This window comes from Taudactylus pleione, unplaced genomic scaffold, assembly GCF_031769625.1.
Source record: "Taudactylus pleione unplaced genomic scaffold, aTauple2 ptg000002l, whole genome shotgun sequence".
Taxonomy (NCBI): Eukaryota; Metazoa; Chordata; class Amphibia; order Anura; family Myobatrachidae; genus Taudactylus; species Taudactylus pleione.
Genome location: NW_028284405.1, coordinates 423,207 through 442,076, shown reverse-complemented (window position 1 = coordinate 442,076; position 18,870 = coordinate 423,207). Strand labels below are relative to the sequence as shown.

Below are 18,870 nucleotides of genomic sequence, written 5' to 3'. Positions count from 1 at the left end.
GGATGTAATTACCCTCAAATTAAATCTGAAAGTCTGCAGTTAAAGCACATCTTGTTTGTTTCATTTCAAAGCCATTGTGGTGGTGAATAGAGGCCAAAATATGAAAATTCTGTCAGTGTCCCAATATTTATGCACCTGACTGTATATTTCTGGTTGATGGATCTGATTGTAACTTCAATAGGTTTAATAAAAAAAATTCAAGTTAAAAAAATCAACTTTTAGTAAGTATACCCCTTCTCGGCATGCAGTTTACATAGTGAGAGACCATCTAGATGAGCTCTGAGTTCATAAAGACACACAGTGACATAATCTATTTTCATTTGGCACAATCGCCTAATAGCTAGCCACATATGTGGCCAAAAATATAACAAATTTGTGTTGATAGGACCAGATTCAGTATGACTGAAGGAAACTTTCTTGTCCGGTCGGCTGACACAATCCATTTGCCGATGTGTCTCACCGGCTCGGTGGAATGTCCATCCTATTCCATAAATTTCAGTATGAGTGGATCATATTTACTGATGAAACATGATAGCTGTATGCTTGGCCGGACTTACTACGATGTCAGAGTAAACTGGTTTACTATAACTAAATGGGCTGGCATCTCTGCCAGCTGAAGCCACTGGAAGCCTCTGACAGAAGAAAAATATGTATTACATGAATATGACTAAGTTCTAGAGCTTCATGTAACTTAGATCTTACTGTACATTACTATGCTGTAAATCATGGTGGCCATGACGGAGATTAGTCCGGATGTCCACGCGGGCAGCTGTTAGCTGAGACACAGGCGCTCAGTGAAGCAGCTGTCAGGGGAATACATCAGTAATATCGTACAGGCATATCTAGAGCCAAGAGAAACTAAAGACTTTTACATTGTCTGCATTTACCCCAATAATATCAGTACAATACTCGGTTACCATTAGACAAGAGGGACACAGTAGCATGCTTCAGGAAGAGACAAAGGCAAAATACAACAGCCTTGGTGACATATGGTTTTGGAATAAGGTTAATAATCTTATTGGATCAGCCAATGTAAAGTTACTGAGGGTAGCACTGCATTTACTATCCAACAGAAGCTCTGAGCTTTGCTGTAATAATCTAACGGAGGTGACAGGATCGCCAGTGGTAGGGGAAGAGATCATGTGATATCTATTATATCAGATAGAGTGTACGGATCTCCCATGCATATACCCTATTTTTGCACTACGGGGTCTATTCAGCAATGATTTATTTTACATAAAAAATGCGGAAACTATGATTTCCGTATTTTTTATGTAAATCCCCTATTCAGCAATGGGATAATGGAGAAGATAAAGCAATTATCTTCTCCATTAATTCCCTGCTCGCAGAGTACCGCACTGTATGGATTGGCCATTGATCCCTACATTGCTTTAACGCCTTTTGCTATTCAGCTAAGCAAAAAGTGTTAAATCACTCGAAAAATCATTACTTTATATAACGCCATCTCAGAATGGTGTTATATGAAGAAAATACTTAAATATCCTGAAAACTGCAGGGACAGAGGGAAATTTTCCCATAAGTCCCTGCAGCATCTTGTAAATCCGCCCAGTCTCCGTGCCTGCTTTCCGGTGACCGCCGACAGGTAAGTCCAACTAGATCATGTTAAACCTGCCTAAATTGATTGACATGTTAATAAAGGCTTTATACTAGCCTGTATACATTTATATTTACCTGTGATTATATTTAACATTTATATATAAATGTTAAATATAAAAGCATATAAATATACATGTATACAGACTAATATAAAGCCTGTATACACATGTCAATCAATTTGGACAGGCTGGAGATCTACTTACCCCACTGGCGGCCACCGCATGCAGGGACAGAGACTGTTCCCGAGCGTATGACTGAGCATGTGCAGAAGAACATACAGAAGGGATTATTTTCGGAATCAACAATGCCTTCTGTGACATCGCAGGGACAGCGTGTTACAGACCCTGTTACAGACAGCGTGTTACAGACCATTGATGACTGCTATTCTGTCCCTGCACAAAATATTGCTGAATAGCAGTCATCAATAATCATAATTGATAAAAACGCGTGACGATGTTGCCCGATAATATTCTGGGCAACATCGTCACTCTTGATGAATAGACCCCTGGGTGAGCAAACTTTGTGCCGTGGCCACACTAGTCATTATAAAGGAAGACTGAGTCTTACCATGCAGACGAAAGGAGTAATCACAGACCAGCACCACTTCATCCAAGGGAAAGGACGGTAACCAATCATACGAGCGATATCATCCATGAATCTGTCAGCACCTGGAGAGATGAGACGAGAGGTCAGCAATGGTAGATCATCTGCTATTCTCTTAGCATTCTTAGGCCCTGATTCAGACCCACTCGCGAGCGGCTGTCCGCTCGCAAGTGGGTCGATGTTCTGCACTGAGCATGCGCACGACGGAGGGAGCTCCGTTGTGCGCATGCGCCAGACGCGACGAGCGAAGGAAAGTCCTTCGCTCGTTGTGTCTGATCAAAGAGGGCGTGCTGTCGATTTTGATTGACAGGATGCCCCCTTTGGTGGGCGTGCCGGGGGCGTGCCTCCCTGACGGGGGCGTTCCCACGGGAACGCCTCCCGTCAGAAGCCGGCCCACTGACATCACTAGTGATGTCAGTGGGAGTGATTTTGGCTCTGATAGAGCCAAAATCACTCCGGGGCTTGCGGTTGAAAACCTCAACCGCAGGCTCCGGCTCGCAGTTTCGATGGTCGCGATGGTCACGACCATCAAACTGCACGCTCGTATAGGCTGTGGGTGGTGACCCACAGCTATACGAGCGTCCAGGAGGACGCTCCATTTTTATGGAGGGCGGCCCTCATTCAGAGCGTGCGCTCTGCTCAGAGCGTACGGCTCTGAATGAGGGCCTTAGTTCTTACTTTCCATCTTCCCAGCATTTGTTTTTGTCAATGTCGCCTGAAGAAACGGCTGTGGTGTGAAGGTTGTGACTCAGTCTATGCATTGTCTTATTCTATGTCCAACTATTTGTGTAGTGAGCGCACAGTGCCAACAGCCTTATCTCTCTGCAGCATATATCATTTGTGAGGTATTTATAGATAGGCTTGTTATATCATCCCTTTAATTCGGGACAGGTATGAATTACACAGACTCTGTGGCTGGCTGACTTCAAGTCTCCATTTCACCTGGTTTTAATCAGCCACTGTGTAATTCACATATGTCCCGAATTAAAGGGATGATATGGCATGGCAGTTAGGAGCTGATTGGTTTGTACTTTATTTCTCTCCACTTTATCACTATCCAAGGCTTAGGACAGTGTTGGCTAACCTTGACACTCCAGCTGTTATGGAACTACATAACCAAGCATGCACTGCTACAGTTTTGCTATTAGGGCATGCTAAAACTGTGGCAGGGCATGCTGGGATATATAGTTCCACAACAGCTGAAGTGTCAAGGTTAGCCAACACTGGCTTAGGACATCTCCCCCAAGATCTGTTATATTATGGGATTATATATCTATCTATTTTTTTTTTTGTGTGTGTTAATAGTAGATTATATATAATGTTACTTTTAATATATTGATCCAGTCACCATGTGAGAATTATTAGTAGTGAGTAATCTATATAAAAGACCTTTTGATCCCATTACCGCTCTCACATATCTGTACATCTCTCCTCCACAAGTAACTGCCAGTGTTAATGTTATTAATGAAAGGTTACAGGACAGCAGTTGTACATTGTGCAGTAAGCTTTGGAAGTAAAGTATAAAACTGCCAGCATACGCATTATATAGGTGAGCGCTTTCTCTGTACAGCAGATCTGGTGCACCAAGTGTGACCGAGCTCCCATTGCAGAAGCAGTCAGGGAGATGCTCTGCGGCATATCGGCTGCTCAGCAAATCCCAAGGACAAGGCTATATTAAGGCTGGGTGTAAGAGCGCATGCTCTGGATTACAGCCAGCAGCCTTTCAAGCTCCACTGCCTGCATCTGCCTCTGAAGGGTTTGCGGGATATCAGGAGCTTTCATTGCTACATATCATAGCTCTAAATTACAAAAAGACAGGTGCGTCGTGGTGAATCTGTTCAAAATGATTCTTGTATTTTAACCGAGTGAGAGAGGACAGTGGACAACGGTGGGATATGGTAAAAGATATGGTCAAGTTTAGAAAAAAAACATTTAAGTGGTTCTTCATTGTGTTGCACTGAACTTAAAATCACTGTATTGTATCAGTGATAATTAAAGTATATGCAATATAAATCAGAGTGGGTATTTATTAAACATGTACTGAAATCAGGAAATTGCACACCTTAGAGATCTTGTGAACTAAAAGTCCCAGCATGTTCTGCCCACTCAATATAAGAGGACAAGCTGGTACTTTTAGTTCCACAGCAGCTTGAAAGTCATAGGTTGTATAACCCTGCATTGCAGGGTACTTTCTACACATTCACACATAATATAGATGGTAATTGGTAGAAATGCACATAGTTTAGGGGTCATTGGTAAGTTGTTTTTTTTCGGACACACTACAAGATACTTTGGGGGAGATGTACTAAGCCTTGGAAAGAGATAAAGTACCAATCAGTCAGCTCCTATAATTTTACAGGCTGTGTTTGAAAAATGGCAGTTAGGATCTGATTGGTTGCTATTTTATCTCTCTCCACTTTGTACATGAGCTACCCCTTTATGGTAAAAGGTCAGAGGAAACCCTTGAATAAACAGTTAATGCAGTGGGGTGCGATACCAATTTCTGTCTGTAGAGGTCTCTTCTCATCCATATGAAGAGCTTAATCTAGATAAGATGTAAGGCAATTATGCAACATTTCACCTGCGATTTCATGTCATGTCAAATAAATAGCTACAAATCTAATTTATATCTTTGAGTGAAGAACCATCTGTGAACAAACGGAGAGACTAATCACCACAGAACTCAATGACAATGCGGCGAGGAGACGTGACTTTATCTTGGAAACAGTGTTGCAAGTTTACTGTTAATTATGGGATTGTCACACTCCAAAACAGTAAGACCCACGTCCTGACAGACCTAGATCTGAAGGCGTATCCACAATCAGATCTCTATAGGCTGCGTCCACATTTTTCATGTGCGCAAGGGGTTTTGGATTGTGGATTATAGGAAGAAATTATGGGGTCTATTTACTAAGCAGTGTTAGGAGACAGAGTGGAAAGTGATAAGGTGCCAGCCAATCAGCTCCTAACTATCATTTTTCAAACACAGCCTGTGAGATGACAGTTGGGAGCGGATTGGCTGGCACCTTATCACTTTTCACTCTGTCTCCTAACACTGCTTAGTAACTAGACCCCTATGTCAGCTTCACTTTTCAAACTTGTACCAACCACAATTGGCATGTGCACGCTTAAAATAAGCATCCGTGGGGCAAGGCGGTATGTCGGATTTGTAAACATTGTGATGGAATAATAGAGGTACATGTTTACATTCAGGCAAAGGGCCCCTAACATACGGGGTACCTTTAGGACTAGTCTTCCCATTAGGCGCTAGGTATGACAGAATGGTGCTCCAGCCAATCAGCTTCTAACTGTCATTTTTCAAACAGATAACAGTTGGGAGCTGATTGGCTGGAGCACCATTATCATAGTTTTATCACTCGTTGGTAATGATAAAACTCGTTAATAAATGAGGCCCATAGTTCTCACATCCCCACCAAGTCCCCTAGTCTGGCCTTACTTCCCTTCCTCTGCTGCCCAGGTCCACGTCCCTGAATAATTGCAGCAGGGAATGTAGCATGACAGCGGTCAGCTGTGTGTTCCCTCCCAGCATTACATTAGGAGCATGTGACTGTCAAAGGATGTACAAGAGGATGTTTTTGCTCCCTCCCTGGCACCTCAACACGTACTGTCCCATATAGATAATGCAATGACTGTAAGAGGAAGTGCAGGTGCTTAGTGTGTCACTGCTCTTCCTCCTGCACACATGACAGTGGAGAGAAGAGTGAGGTGACTGAAGGACAAGAGGAAGGATTTTCTTTGCTCTAAGTTAACTTATGACCTCAAGAAATATCTGATTAAAACTCTTGGCGTGATGAGCACTGACTTACCATACACCCAGGCTATGACCACACACTGCCAAAATGTCTGCCACAGGAGAGTCATTCCACTGGCAGAGTAATAGTCAAACAGCTGGAAAACATACATCCCACCCTGAGGAGAGAACAGCATACGTGAGATATTATGTGTAGTGAATGGTCACAGTAATTATCCCTACAATGACTTCCTTCTTTGACTTTTGTTTTATATTTGCTGAAATAACTAAAATGAAACAGTTGTGAAATGCAATTTACAAGAAAAGCCATGATCAGATAAGCATCCTGCTGTATATGACTTTTAAACAATACACTCCACAATGATTGTTACTCTTTATTACTCGAGTCATAAAAAGTTCATGTCCCAGAAGCACCAGGGTTATGTACAGTATATCATTGGAGAGATCTGCAGTATACCACTGTATGCTGTATTCACGTATCAGCACAGTAAAAGTATTTGGCTGCAGTGCACTAGCCACAATCAAACCGCTGACAAAACAGAGCAGCCACAGAGAGTCTTGTTTCCCATAATAAACTCGGTTTCTTGGGAACCTGCTCCGTTTTCAGTCCCCTGACATTAAGGGGTAAATTCATTAAGATGGGAGGTCTATTAAGAAGTGATGTTGCCCATAGCAACCAATCAGATTTTACTTCTCATTTATCTAGCACCTTCTAGAAGATAATACCTGGAATCTGATTGGTTGCTATGGGCAACATCACTTCTTAATAGAACTCCCATCTTAGTAAATTTACCCCTAAGCACGTGTTAAAGTGTGAACAAGGAGGACAATAAGTTACGTGGTTCTCTGCTCTCCATTGTCGCTAGTTAAAGTGCAGCTTTGCCGCAGTCAAACATGTTCCTGGCTCACAGAGGTTAGACATGCTCCCAGCACTGATATATATATATATATATATATATATATATGTAAATAAATGACTTTTTTATGAACCTTACATTGGATGCTTCTTTAATAACAAAGACTTAGGAGCATACTTGGCCCCCCTCCCAATTTGGCCGGGAGCCTCCCGAAAATCGGGTGCCACTCCCGGCCCCCCGGAAAGGCAGGCAAGCCTCCCGGCAGCCGCCGAACCCACCTGTCCCCACCACCCCTGCGATTGTATGAGAATCCCCCGCAGCGGGGGGGTCAGTGACGCGATTCACGTTGAATTGCATCATTTTTTCCAGCCCCCTGCTGCACAATGTCAAAAATCTCGACATTGTGTAGCGGGGGCGAGGTCAAAAACGCGCTCGCACGGCCACGCCCCCATTCCACCCACATGCCCCCTGATTTTGCCTATCTGGCTGCCCCCTCCCGGAAGGGGCAGCCAGAATGTCAGTATCTATGCTTAGGAGCCTATGTACTAATAATCGCGGCTGTGCTGCAATTATTCTCAGTCCCTATCTTCACAGACTTTTTCGTTTTTAGTAAAGTATTTTGGCTACGTGCAAAATTTGTGAGTACCGCTGTCCCTGCGAGTTACATCTCGGGGATATTTTACTTTTTCAAAAGACTCCTCCGTAGGAATCTGACACTGCGCGTACGCACAGTGCCAGATTCCGGACCCAGGCAGAGGCTCATAAGATCCCTGACGATGGCACAAACTAACTGGGCCAATGGGGGTCAGACTGTATTACCCATTCATTTTAATGGGAACTACAATCTGCAGTGCTAATTAGCGATCTGCCGGAGATTTCTGTGAAATCTCCTGCATTAGGCTAATAGTACATAGCAACAATATATATATTTTATGAAAAAATGCTTGATAAATAGGCCTCTTAGGCTCTTATTTAATAGCCTGCGAGTTGCAGGGACGGGTGACAATAAAAAAATTTAAAATTCCTACATGTATTTTATCTGGTATCTCCTTACCCTCTCGAAAGAGAGGTATTTCTTACTGGTATTCCTTACTCCTCCCAGTGGATTTACCAGATAAAACAAAATTTAATTTACAATGGGAACATAACCTACAAATATGTTTGGAACCAAATATTTTTGTCTGTTTTTAAGATGTCCACATGTACTTCACATGTTGAAATATTCATTAAATTATTTTATCATATATATTTAACTCCAGCTAGAATGCACAAGATTTATTCTTCAGTCTAATTTATGTTGCAGGGGTTGTGGCCAAATTGGTGAATTGATACATATTTTCTGGGATTGTCCAATTATTCGCCATCTATGGTTTGAGGTAGAAAATTTGTTACTACAAGTCACTGGTCTTCAAATTTCTTTAACACCTGCCATTGCTCTCCTGCATATATTTACAGATAATATCCCAAAATATCATAGATATTTTATAACCCATATTTTTATTTCCACTAATACTGCCATAGCCCAATTCTGGAAACAAAATAAACTTTCTCCTTTTCAGTTAATTATATCTAAATTAAATTATAGTTTCCTAATGGAAACGTTAAATTGACCCTATTCCAATTCTGCTAATTCGCCATTGATGAAATGGTTTTCTTGGAATTTAAAATTCTACAAAAAATTTGTATATTCCAGTCGATTTGTGAAAATTATATTTCCTTTGTTCTGAATTACATGCTATGTTATGTAATTATATTGTAATGCAAATGCTTCCCCCTCCCCTTTGTATTTCCTTTTCTTTTTTCTGTACCCACTTTAATTTACCTTATTTTTGAAAAAATTCTAATAAAAATTATTAAAAAAAAAAAAAAAAAAAAAAAAAAAAAGGCAAAACCAACTTTGTTTTGCCTCGTAAATGTGTTATGACCGAAACCTGTCACATGAGGTCAGGTGTCATGTCGGTGTCTGTATTGCAGCTGACTCTTTTCCCCTGGGAGTGCTGTCTGCTGTGCACCTGCGTTTTTGACCCGTCACATGAGGTCACTGTCAAGGCGCTCAAAAGCTTTTGGTTTTTGGAGCATTTCAGTTTTTGGAATTGCGGATAGGGGGAAAGCCAACCTGTAGCTTGACTGCAATAGATTTTATGTAGACTGAAAGCCTGCACTGCAGCAATACTATCTGCAAATAAAATCCTATTTGAAAATAGTGGGTCACTTTATATAAGTATAATGCCAAAGGCAGGACATACCTATTGCAATTGGCTGATCACTCTTATGTGATTGTACTGAAAAGACAGACCCTTGGTTTATTTTGAAAGCACTGTACAGTCAATGAATACAAATCATATGAAGATAAAACATAGACATCTTGTGTTACCCCACCTCTGTCAACATGGAAAGGTCAATGAGGAACATGACCGTACAGCAAATTGCCACAGCTATCTCTCGCTGGAAGCGGAAATAATAGCGGACTGGCAGTAGGTCCAGGATGGCGGTAATGAATCCCTCCACTCCTACAAACTGTAATGAGATATAAAGCTATTTTCAGTACTGAACAAGTTGCATTATACAGAATGTTCTCTGCACTAGAAACCAGTACACTAATGGTATACAGGAGCCAGGTGTCTCAGGGCAGTAAAATCACATATGGATACACATACATGGAAAGTTAATAAGGCTCTGTAAGGGGGTATACTTACTAAAGGTCGATTTTAATTGATTTTTAATCGTTCAAAATCGATCAACATCGATGTTGTGCTTCTGGGGCTAAATCACACATTTACCAATACTTAAAAAACTAAATAAAAAATTGTCTGTTAGTAAATGTGTGATTTAGCCCCAGAAACACAACATTGATGTTAATCGATTTTGAACGATTTAAAATCGATTAAAATCGACCTTTAGTAAAGATACCCCTACAGATCAGACTGGTTTTTCTTCTGTGTGTATTGCAATTAGTGCTTAAAAAATGTTAACTCTAAAAGTAGACAATTAACGTGTTTTGTACTTTATGACTCAGTGATGTCACTAGCATCTAGTGAATTGATAGGCTGCATCCATCCTCATAAAGATTGGATGAGCTCACAAAATGGCTGCCTCCACTATGTAGAACAGATCATGAGGTAAATTTTAACTTTAATCTGCCTGTAGATAAATATGAACATTCTGCAAACGTTTGAATAGCGTTATCCTTTTGACAGATCTGGTCTCCTAGGTCCACCACAAATTCTAACCCCATACGAATTAATCTACAGCTCCGTAGCTATTACGGTGTGCAAAGTCAGTTCTAAAGGGTATATTTACTAAAGTGCTGGTTTTTACAAGTGGAGTTGTTGCCCATAGCAACCAATCAGATTATACTTATCATTTGTCTAGCACCTTCTAGAAGATAATAGCTGTAATCTAATTGGTTGCGATGGGCAACATCTCCACTTCTAAAAACCTGCACTTTAAATATATTCCTAAATGTATGTTTTTCAACGTGAAAACTTACCTGGCTGTCCAAGCCAAGGAGAAGCAGCATAAAGAAGAACAGAGCAGACCAGAGAGGCGCCACTGGCATCAAGCTCACAGCCCGGGGATATGCGATGAAAGCCAAGCCAGGCCCTGTACACAGAAACATGTTCATTGTATGGACTGCTTGTGCTAGGCATTTCTTTGTATTTCTTCATGCTCGCTGGCAAATGGAACAGACAAGCATGATAAGGGTTCCATTATGGAGACACCAAGCAGATGTGTCACGGAATGTTAAGACATGGCTGGAAGATTTTGAAGGGTAGAGCTCCTGGAGTTGAGCGCACAATATCTCAAATATTTGATCGATTAAAAAAAATCTATTTAAATTCAAATGAATTAAACAGCTTTGACCATGTTTGAGCGGCTTCAGCCATTTATGATCTTACATTGATGCATTTTAATGGTGAATGGCAAAAATTAAACACTTAATAAAGAAGAGAGTAGTGTTCACAGCTCCGATGAAAATTATGTTAAAATACTTTTTCGTTAAGTAAAAATCTTAATTATCCAGTGTAAAATATATAAAAACATTTTTTAAAACCTAATCAATCAATCAAAAAAAAAAAAATGTGCAAACCTCAAACGTTGCAAATTTTAGACCACAAAGTCAAATAGTGGTCAACGGTTGAATGTAACTTACTTAGTGATCTATTCATTGCCATGGAACTGGTGAAATGTGATCAAATGATATACTGGTTCAGAATTTTCAAGGCATTCTATTCAAGGGTAATTACATGAATAATATTAAAATATTCTTTATGCGCAAGTCTCCAGAAAATACTCACCCGATTCAGCCACTTTCGAAATATCCACCCCCTGCTCATTTGCCATGAATCCAAGAATGGAGAAGACCACAAAGCCAGCGAAGAAACTGGTCCCACTATTAACTAATGCGAGGATAAAGGCATCTCTACGAATAAACAGAGAGGTGGGTTAGACCATGTACATCTATGTAATTGACATGAGTGTATCAATGTATATGCTGTATGTGATAAGGGTGTGTGTCCAGGGTCGGACTGGCCCACAGGGGTACAGGGGAAATCCCCAGTGGGCCCACTGCCTGGGGGCCTAACCTCGTCTTCTAATATCAGGTTTCAGACACTGCACTTGAATGATACATTGTTACTCTATTACAAAGCCAGTTACCTGGCAGAGCAGGAACATGGATGAACAGACCATGCAGTGTAGTATCCATGTTGTCTGCAGGCTATGTCCTCTATAATGGTTAGCCAAGACTCTGTGGTGGCTGGCCACACACCCCTAGAGGTTGGCCACACCCTTTAAGCATGGGCCTCTACCACTGCCTTCCCCCGGTTTGCCCTTCATGCCCCAGTCCGACACTGGGTGTGTCTGAGGTGGCTGCTGTCTGTGGCAGCAACTGAGTGGCACATTTCTCATTCCTTATCCAAACTGACAAACATTTATATAAGGGTCGCGCACAGATAATACATTTTTAAGAATGATAAGATATAGCAGCTTGTCTTCCGCTGCGAGGAAATAGGCATTTCTGAATTGCATTTTTGAATTAATTTCCTTCATTTCGCCGCCCTTTGAAGTTGGTTGCCTGAGATAGCTCCCTTGGCGTGCCTCGTTACAGGCTCACCCCTGCCGTTAAGTTTTGTAATCACCTCTTGACTCAATAATCCCTTTGTTGTAGTTTAATGTTGGATAGAGGAAAATAATTGTTTTATACTCATTTCTTGAAGTGCACTGAAAGCGGATGAGAAGAAGCAGAGCTGGCAGGAGTCTTCCTCCAGACCTATTTATAACCTACGAGCGTGACATCAGCCCCAGGAATACATATTTTAAAGGACCCATGGCCTGTGGTGCAATTGATCAGTTGCTAGAGCTAGGGATCACTTCCATTAACTGAGGAGGGAGCGGAGAATTCCGCAGGAGCCATGCTCACGGTGCGTGGACACAGCCGCCCGGCCTATGATCTACATTACACGCAACAGCTGAGGTGTCATACTGCCCCGGCTCACAGGGCTAAGCTTACAACAGCTGCTCCAGGCCAGCCATCAATCTCGCTACTGCCAGACACAAAGTTCCCTACTTTTAGTTGGCCTGTGATTTAACATTTTCTGAGCCAATAGTAAAATGACACACTACCTATTCTTATAAAGTGTTGTCTTATTTGTGCCTCTGTCTCCCTTCCAGTTCCTTTTCCTCCTCCACTGGAGTTCAGTACAATGATCTGCTATTAGTCATTTATAAAAAGGGTCACACAAAAACTGTGCAGCAGCAGCAACTAAGGTTTTGCCAAAAAATGCTCCAGAATTTTTTTCAAAAATAAACCGCACGGACACTTTTCATAAACCATGTGTTTGCACTATGCCTGGTAGGACTTTATGTGTGATACTCTTAAATTCGCAGGCGCTCTTCGGGGCAGATACAGGGTTGAAGGCAAATCAGTTCTGCGGCCGGATCTTGCGTGTTTTCTCGCTGAGCATTATCTAGGGCCGGGAGCATGCAAGTACAGGTGACGTTGAGTTTTGAGTTGTACGCAGCACAAGTTGCATCTCAATTTGCAGCTAAAGTGGCGTAACTGGTGGTAAGGGGAGTTGGCACTTAGGCAAAGTTGTGGTAATGACTATGGGATCTATTTACTAAGCTGTGTTAGGAGATAAAGGGGTCTATTTACTAAGCAGTGTAGGAGAAGTGAAGAGTGATAAGGTGCCAGCCAATCAGCTCCTAACTGCCATCTCACAGGCTGTATTTGAAAAATGACAGTTGGGAGCTGATTGGCTGGTACCTTATCAACTTTCACTTTTCACTTCTCCAAACACTGCTTAGTAAATAGACCCCACAGTGAACAGTGATAAGCCAATCAGCTCCTAACTGCCATTTTTCAAACACAGCCTGTGAGCTGATTGGCTGGTACCTTATCACCGTTCACTTTATCCTAACACAGTTTAGTAAATAGACCCATTTGAAACCAAAAAGTCAGATTACAGTCATTTTTCTCCACAAAAGGAAGAAATACATGTGTATTTATGGAAATAAAAACACACAGCACTACCAAAACTATTCGTCCATTTTGATTTTCCTAAATGAGGCCTTGTGGTGGCAACCATTTTGAGTGATGAGCCACTTCATGCCTTGCTGATGCAAGGTGTACCTAGTTGATAGACATCTCCTGAATAGTGGTTCAGCTCACAAAATGGCTGTGTTGTCCTCTGTGCAGTGACGACGGGTTCATAATGTTGCTTTACAGTTGTGGGCAGAAAAATATCAATAATTTCTGTGGAGTTTCTTATTTTTGGGGTTTAATAAAAGGTGGGATTCACAGCAATTGGCCTAATGTCGCTTTGGGTAAATGAGAGCCTAAAGTACATGAGAGTTTATCATAAATACTTTGGATTTGGCAGGAACTGAACAACAAGTTTACCCAGAGGGATTCCGAGTTTCTTACATGCTGCTCTCAGTCAGTACTGAATGTGCCGATCCTCTACCCACACAACTGTACAAGGAATGAAGGATAGATAGAGCATTGCATTTATTGAGCAAGAAAAAAATCTTCCTGGATTTAAAAACAACAGGTCCACTGAGGTAAACCACAGCTCACTTGCCTGATGTTCACGCATACTACAGAAATAGATCAGAACAGTTTGCTTTCTTAGCAATTATTTGTACCAGAATTAGCCATGTAACATCGTAAAAATTGACTATAATACTGGTGTGTTCAAAATAACTGTCTAACCTATTGAGAGAGAGAGAGAGAGAGACAGACAGACAGACAGACAGACATGGCGGGGCACTCACCAGATTCTACAACACAACACAAACATCACCTATGGTGTCATTTTTCAACGGGTTTTATCATACGTAACGAGTGTTAAAACTCATTGCGTATGATAATGGTGCTCCAGCCAATCAGCTCCTAACTGTCATCTGTTTGAAAAATGACAGTTGGGAGCTGATTGGCTGGAGCACCATTTATAATATGTAGCGAGTTTTATCACTCTTTGCGTATTATAAAACTTGTTGAAAAATGAGGCCTTATGGTACGTAATTACAAGAGCATGGACTGACAAATCTAAGACTATCATTATTTAGGGATGTTATTTCTGCAGACACTTGACCAGCTGGGACTACACATAGAGCACTCCAAGACCTAGCAATGAGAAAGAACACCCTTTTGAAGACATTCATTTGTATGTGATGTTAAGTAGATGTCAATACAGTGTAATGGTACCTTACACACTGGTGGTAAGATCGTGGTGTTACTATTGCTTTTTAATAATTGTAAAAGTGAGTAAACGGGCCTGAACATGGTACATATTGCTTCCAATGACCCCATACCAATTTACTGTCACACCTGCGGTCAGGGGCACCATGTTTACTTGCGTGCAATACAGATAGGGGTCAATGGAATGTCCAAACCTATGACTACAAGTGCTGGTTACTGCTGTATGCCATGCATTTGGCCTGCGGTGTCATTGACGTTTTCCTACACCACTGTGTAAGTGACACCCATATAACCCACCAAATAAAACTATTACACATTTTCATTTCCAACATGAGAGAGGAAGCTTTCATCAATGGAATAAAATATATTTATATCTATTATCAGAAGAAAAGAAAGCTCCACATGTGTGTCGTGCACATGCGTGATGACCTAATTTAGATCAGGGTCTGATATTTTCTATGCCACTTGCAAATGAACTATAGGCATTCCTCATCAATGTATTCTCTTACTTGTAGCAGTCATTGTTGAAGCGATTATAGCTGCCCAGCGCTGTCAGGGCTCCAAGTCCTATGGCATAAGAGAAGAAGATTTGTGTCCCAGCATCAATCCACACCTAATAAGAGTAGGACAAGAGACATATGAAGTGCACAGAAGGTCATTGTCCAGACATGGATATGATGTTACTTGTATAAACCTTTTTCCACTCATTTATTCTTTTCTTAGAATACCTCCTCAGAGGTACAGTGCGTGCTGCTTTTTAATTATTGATCTTCCTCTGGAAAAAAAACGCCATGGACTTACGTATGTTCCTGTTCAGTGAGCCAGCTCATTACTATAGGGTGAAATATTAAACTGAATATACTTTGTTTAAACTAGTTTCTCAGCAGAGTCAAATAAACGATGTGAGATATTCATTAACACTGTGCATAAGAATAACATTTTAAAAAGTAAGTTATAAGTAGGTGCAATATAAAGGGTTGGGCTACAGAGCAGAAGCTAGCACCTGCAGGGGTGCTGGGAGGATTGGTGGGATGGGTACAGAGGACATGGGCCACGAAAAGTCTGGGGTCCCAGGTCAGCCGAGAAGACACCACAACACCCTCCCCCAACAGCTCGCGTCCTGGCAGCACACACATTAGTAACAGTATAGAACGTGCTTGACCATGCCCCAGCTCAAGCACCGGGGCCTGCCTGATGACTTGGCAACTCTGAACACCTGAGAAGTTATGTTATAGGGCAGCTGTTCTTTGCGGTGTAGGGACTTCCAGGTTTATGACCATGGGGTTCTTCTGCTAATACGCGGCCGTCGGCCAGCGCATGTGCGAGCCACGGGGAAGGCTATGATAATATCTATTATGGAAAGTCATCTATAGATGGCATTGACTATAGGGTCCAAGCTCCGTAAAGCTTGGTGCATTTGGCGATTGCGGTCAAACCTACAAAAACTGCTTTTTCCGAGGTTTGACCACATTTTTCAGTATAGCATACCCCGCCCCAAGACTTTTCCAAGAGTTGGGCCAAAAGCCCTATGTCAGTCCCAAAGACCAATGTGGGAAATTGTCCAATATGCTTATAATAAGGAATAGATCAACAATTGGGAAAGAGAAAAGTCAACTTAATTGTGGCTTTACCTGGGCAGTCCCAAGCTTAGACCAGTCGGGCTTAAGGTAGTAAATGATGCCTTCAACAGCACCCGGCAACATGGCACCACGAACAAGAAGGATCAGCAGAACAACGTAGGGAAACGTGGCTGTGAAGTAGACAATCTAGAATAAATAAATAAAAAAAGGCTCTTTAGTGTTAGTGGAGTTTTTTGTTTAGTTGTGTAACATTGGTGAACAAAAAATGTCTAGTTTATTATAGTAAGTTTTAGGAATATAATTTATAGTATACTGTAAGTAGCATGAATAGAAAAACCCAGACAAACTTAGCCTTTAAGACCTTGCCTCTTTTGTTGCTAGTAAGCTTACCCTTTACATTTTAGAGTTACCGATTACCTGGTCAACATTTACACATTAAAAGCCCTTCTTTCTAGCAACGTGGCATACTTCGAGCACAGCAGAAGGTTCTCCTTACTGAACTAATAGGCACTGTGCAGAAGATGACACAATTTAAAAAAAAGTTTTTGAAGGTTCAACCGGGAATTTTAGTTCATATAATAAGACTTCCTAGATATTACAGAGAGCAGATGACAGGCTAACGTCATAAAAAATTACTTTTACAGACCTAACCTCATTTACGAAGCATACTGGCTGCTCACTGAGGGAAGGACACTCACTTATTAAAAGGACACTCACTTATTATAAATTTATATCATGACTTTGCAGACAGTCTAGGCGCAGACATAGTGATAATCTCTCTGTCACAATGAATCAGGGAGAGCGATCTCATTGAGAGAAAGGTCATTCCTTGGAGTTGAATGGAGCCTGTTTATTATGTGAACAGTCTGTCAAGATGAGGAATTAGGTGGCCAATCTCTTTCAGCCGGCTAAAGGCTACTTATGGAATAATAATACAAGGATGACATAAGGAGGCAAACTCTGAGCAAAACTTAATGACTTAATCATAGGGGTCTATCAATTACATAAATACATCAAGGGTTCATTTGGCAATAGTTAAAACAAAATAAAAAATATTTTTATCTATTTTTAAACTATATTTTTTATTGTATTTTTTTATTTTAATTTATTGGAACTGATAGGCCAAGTGTGAATTTTCAGTACCACTATGCCGGGGTAAAGCATGCGCATATAACCCTAGACTGGCCCAGTAAAGAGGTAAGGTAACACTTATTTCACTATCAAGTAACGGATAGATCACTGAGTATAACAATTTTAATGATAAATTGCGGTGATAGATTTTTTTTTATAGGTGTGATAAGTGGCGATAGAAAAATCAACCTTATCGCCGCATTTTAATAAACAGCGACATGTATATGGCCTATTGCCAAGTTTGGCGCATATGAATTGTAATTTAGGCTCCAAAAAAGCTACAGACAAACATAGCGTACTTATACGCTCAGGCATGTGCATCTACCCTTACACCCATGTCATTAACCATTTGTCTAGCTGACAAAATACCCATTCTGTATTAGGTTTCCAGGAATCTTAAAATGCCTCTACAACTCTCCTTCTCGTGTATGAAAAGGTACAAAAATACGCACACAATAACAGGTCCTAAAATAAGGAAAATAAGAAACTGCCAAAGAGTATTTGGGAAAAAAAATCCTCCAATTGTGCCCAGGGACATTGTTAGCTTGTTGAATTAGTAGTTTTGTTCATATTCTGTCCCTAAGGCTGGGTACACACCTGAACGATGTATCTGCGGTTCAACCAATCTGACGATGGAGCACAAACGAAGTCGTTCATTCAGACATCGTTGCTATCAGGGGCAGAACTATAGGAGACAATGGAGGCGTCTGCCACCGGGCTCCAGCTCTGTAGGGGCACCTCCTCCCTCTGTCCACAACATATTCACCCCACTTAGGGCTGTAACTAAGTACCTGGAGTGTACCGTCATGGCCGCCCAATACATGGCACCTCTTCTCGGCACCTGAGAAGCCACCATACACTAGTGGAGAGATCCTTGTCAAACCATCAGCTGCTGCCTTCGTCTATCTAAAGCCTGTCTGCATTGCTACATTACAGTGTCAGCGGCTGTGACAGGGGGGGCACCAAATTATAAGTAACTGGGATGAATTTACACCACTGGTTGCTATCAAAACATATATCTGTCCTGAGAATATTGGGCAATTAGGGCGGGATGTACTAAGCATTACATCAGCGATGCGGTACATCCCGCCACTTATCGGGTACATAATTACGCCGGTATGTACTTAGAAATGCGATTAAAATAGAAAAAGGACAGCTCTCTCGATAAGAGCTGTCCTATGCAATAGCTAGATGCAGAGGTGAACAATAAGCGGCCCCCCAGCTGTTGTAGAACTACATATCCCAGGATGCCCTGCCACAGTTTTGCCATTTGGCCATGCTAAAACTGTTGCAAGGCTTGCTGGGATTTGTAGTTCAACAACAACTGGAGGGCCACTTATTGCCCACCCCTGTGAGCTAGAGGGACTAACGGATTTATTACACGGAAGTCCCTTTACCCATGCGCAGAACTGGGAAGGAGAAAGCCGATAAAAAGCCCACAGGCTTCTACTGGGTAATGTTTCGGGGTTGATTCCTGGATTTGGTCTGACGCAAATGGAGCAATTTTTTTGCCACTGCGCATGCGTCAAGGTCCATTACCGTATTCACACTCTGAGTCCTTATTCGCAGTGAGATTGACAGGTAGGGAGCGTTTGGGGGAGGCAA

The 18,870-nt window shown here is 41.5% G+C and overlaps 1 protein-coding gene across 1 annotated transcript in view; it reads right to left on the bottom strand.

Annotated features, from left to right (window-relative positions):
• SLC6A8 (solute carrier family 6 member 8) overlaps positions 1 to 18,870 on the bottom strand; it is a 78,445-nt gene that overhangs the window by 10,506 nt on the left and 49,069 nt on the right. The window contains exons 5-11 of the mRNA XM_088481054.1: positions 16,186 to 16,320; positions 15,064 to 15,167; positions 11,148 to 11,272; positions 10,340 to 10,452; positions 9,229 to 9,366; positions 6,048 to 6,150; positions 2,185 to 2,285 (exon numbers count right to left, since the gene is read on the bottom strand). Coding sequence (XP_088337180.1) covers positions 2,185 to 2,285; positions 6,048 to 6,150; positions 9,229 to 9,366; positions 10,340 to 10,452; positions 11,148 to 11,272; positions 15,064 to 15,167; positions 16,186 to 16,320 — 819 coding nt within the window. The remainder of the gene's footprint in view (positions 1 to 2,184; positions 2,286 to 6,047; positions 6,151 to 9,228; positions 9,367 to 10,339; positions 10,453 to 11,147; positions 11,273 to 15,063; positions 15,168 to 16,185; positions 16,321 to 18,870) is intronic.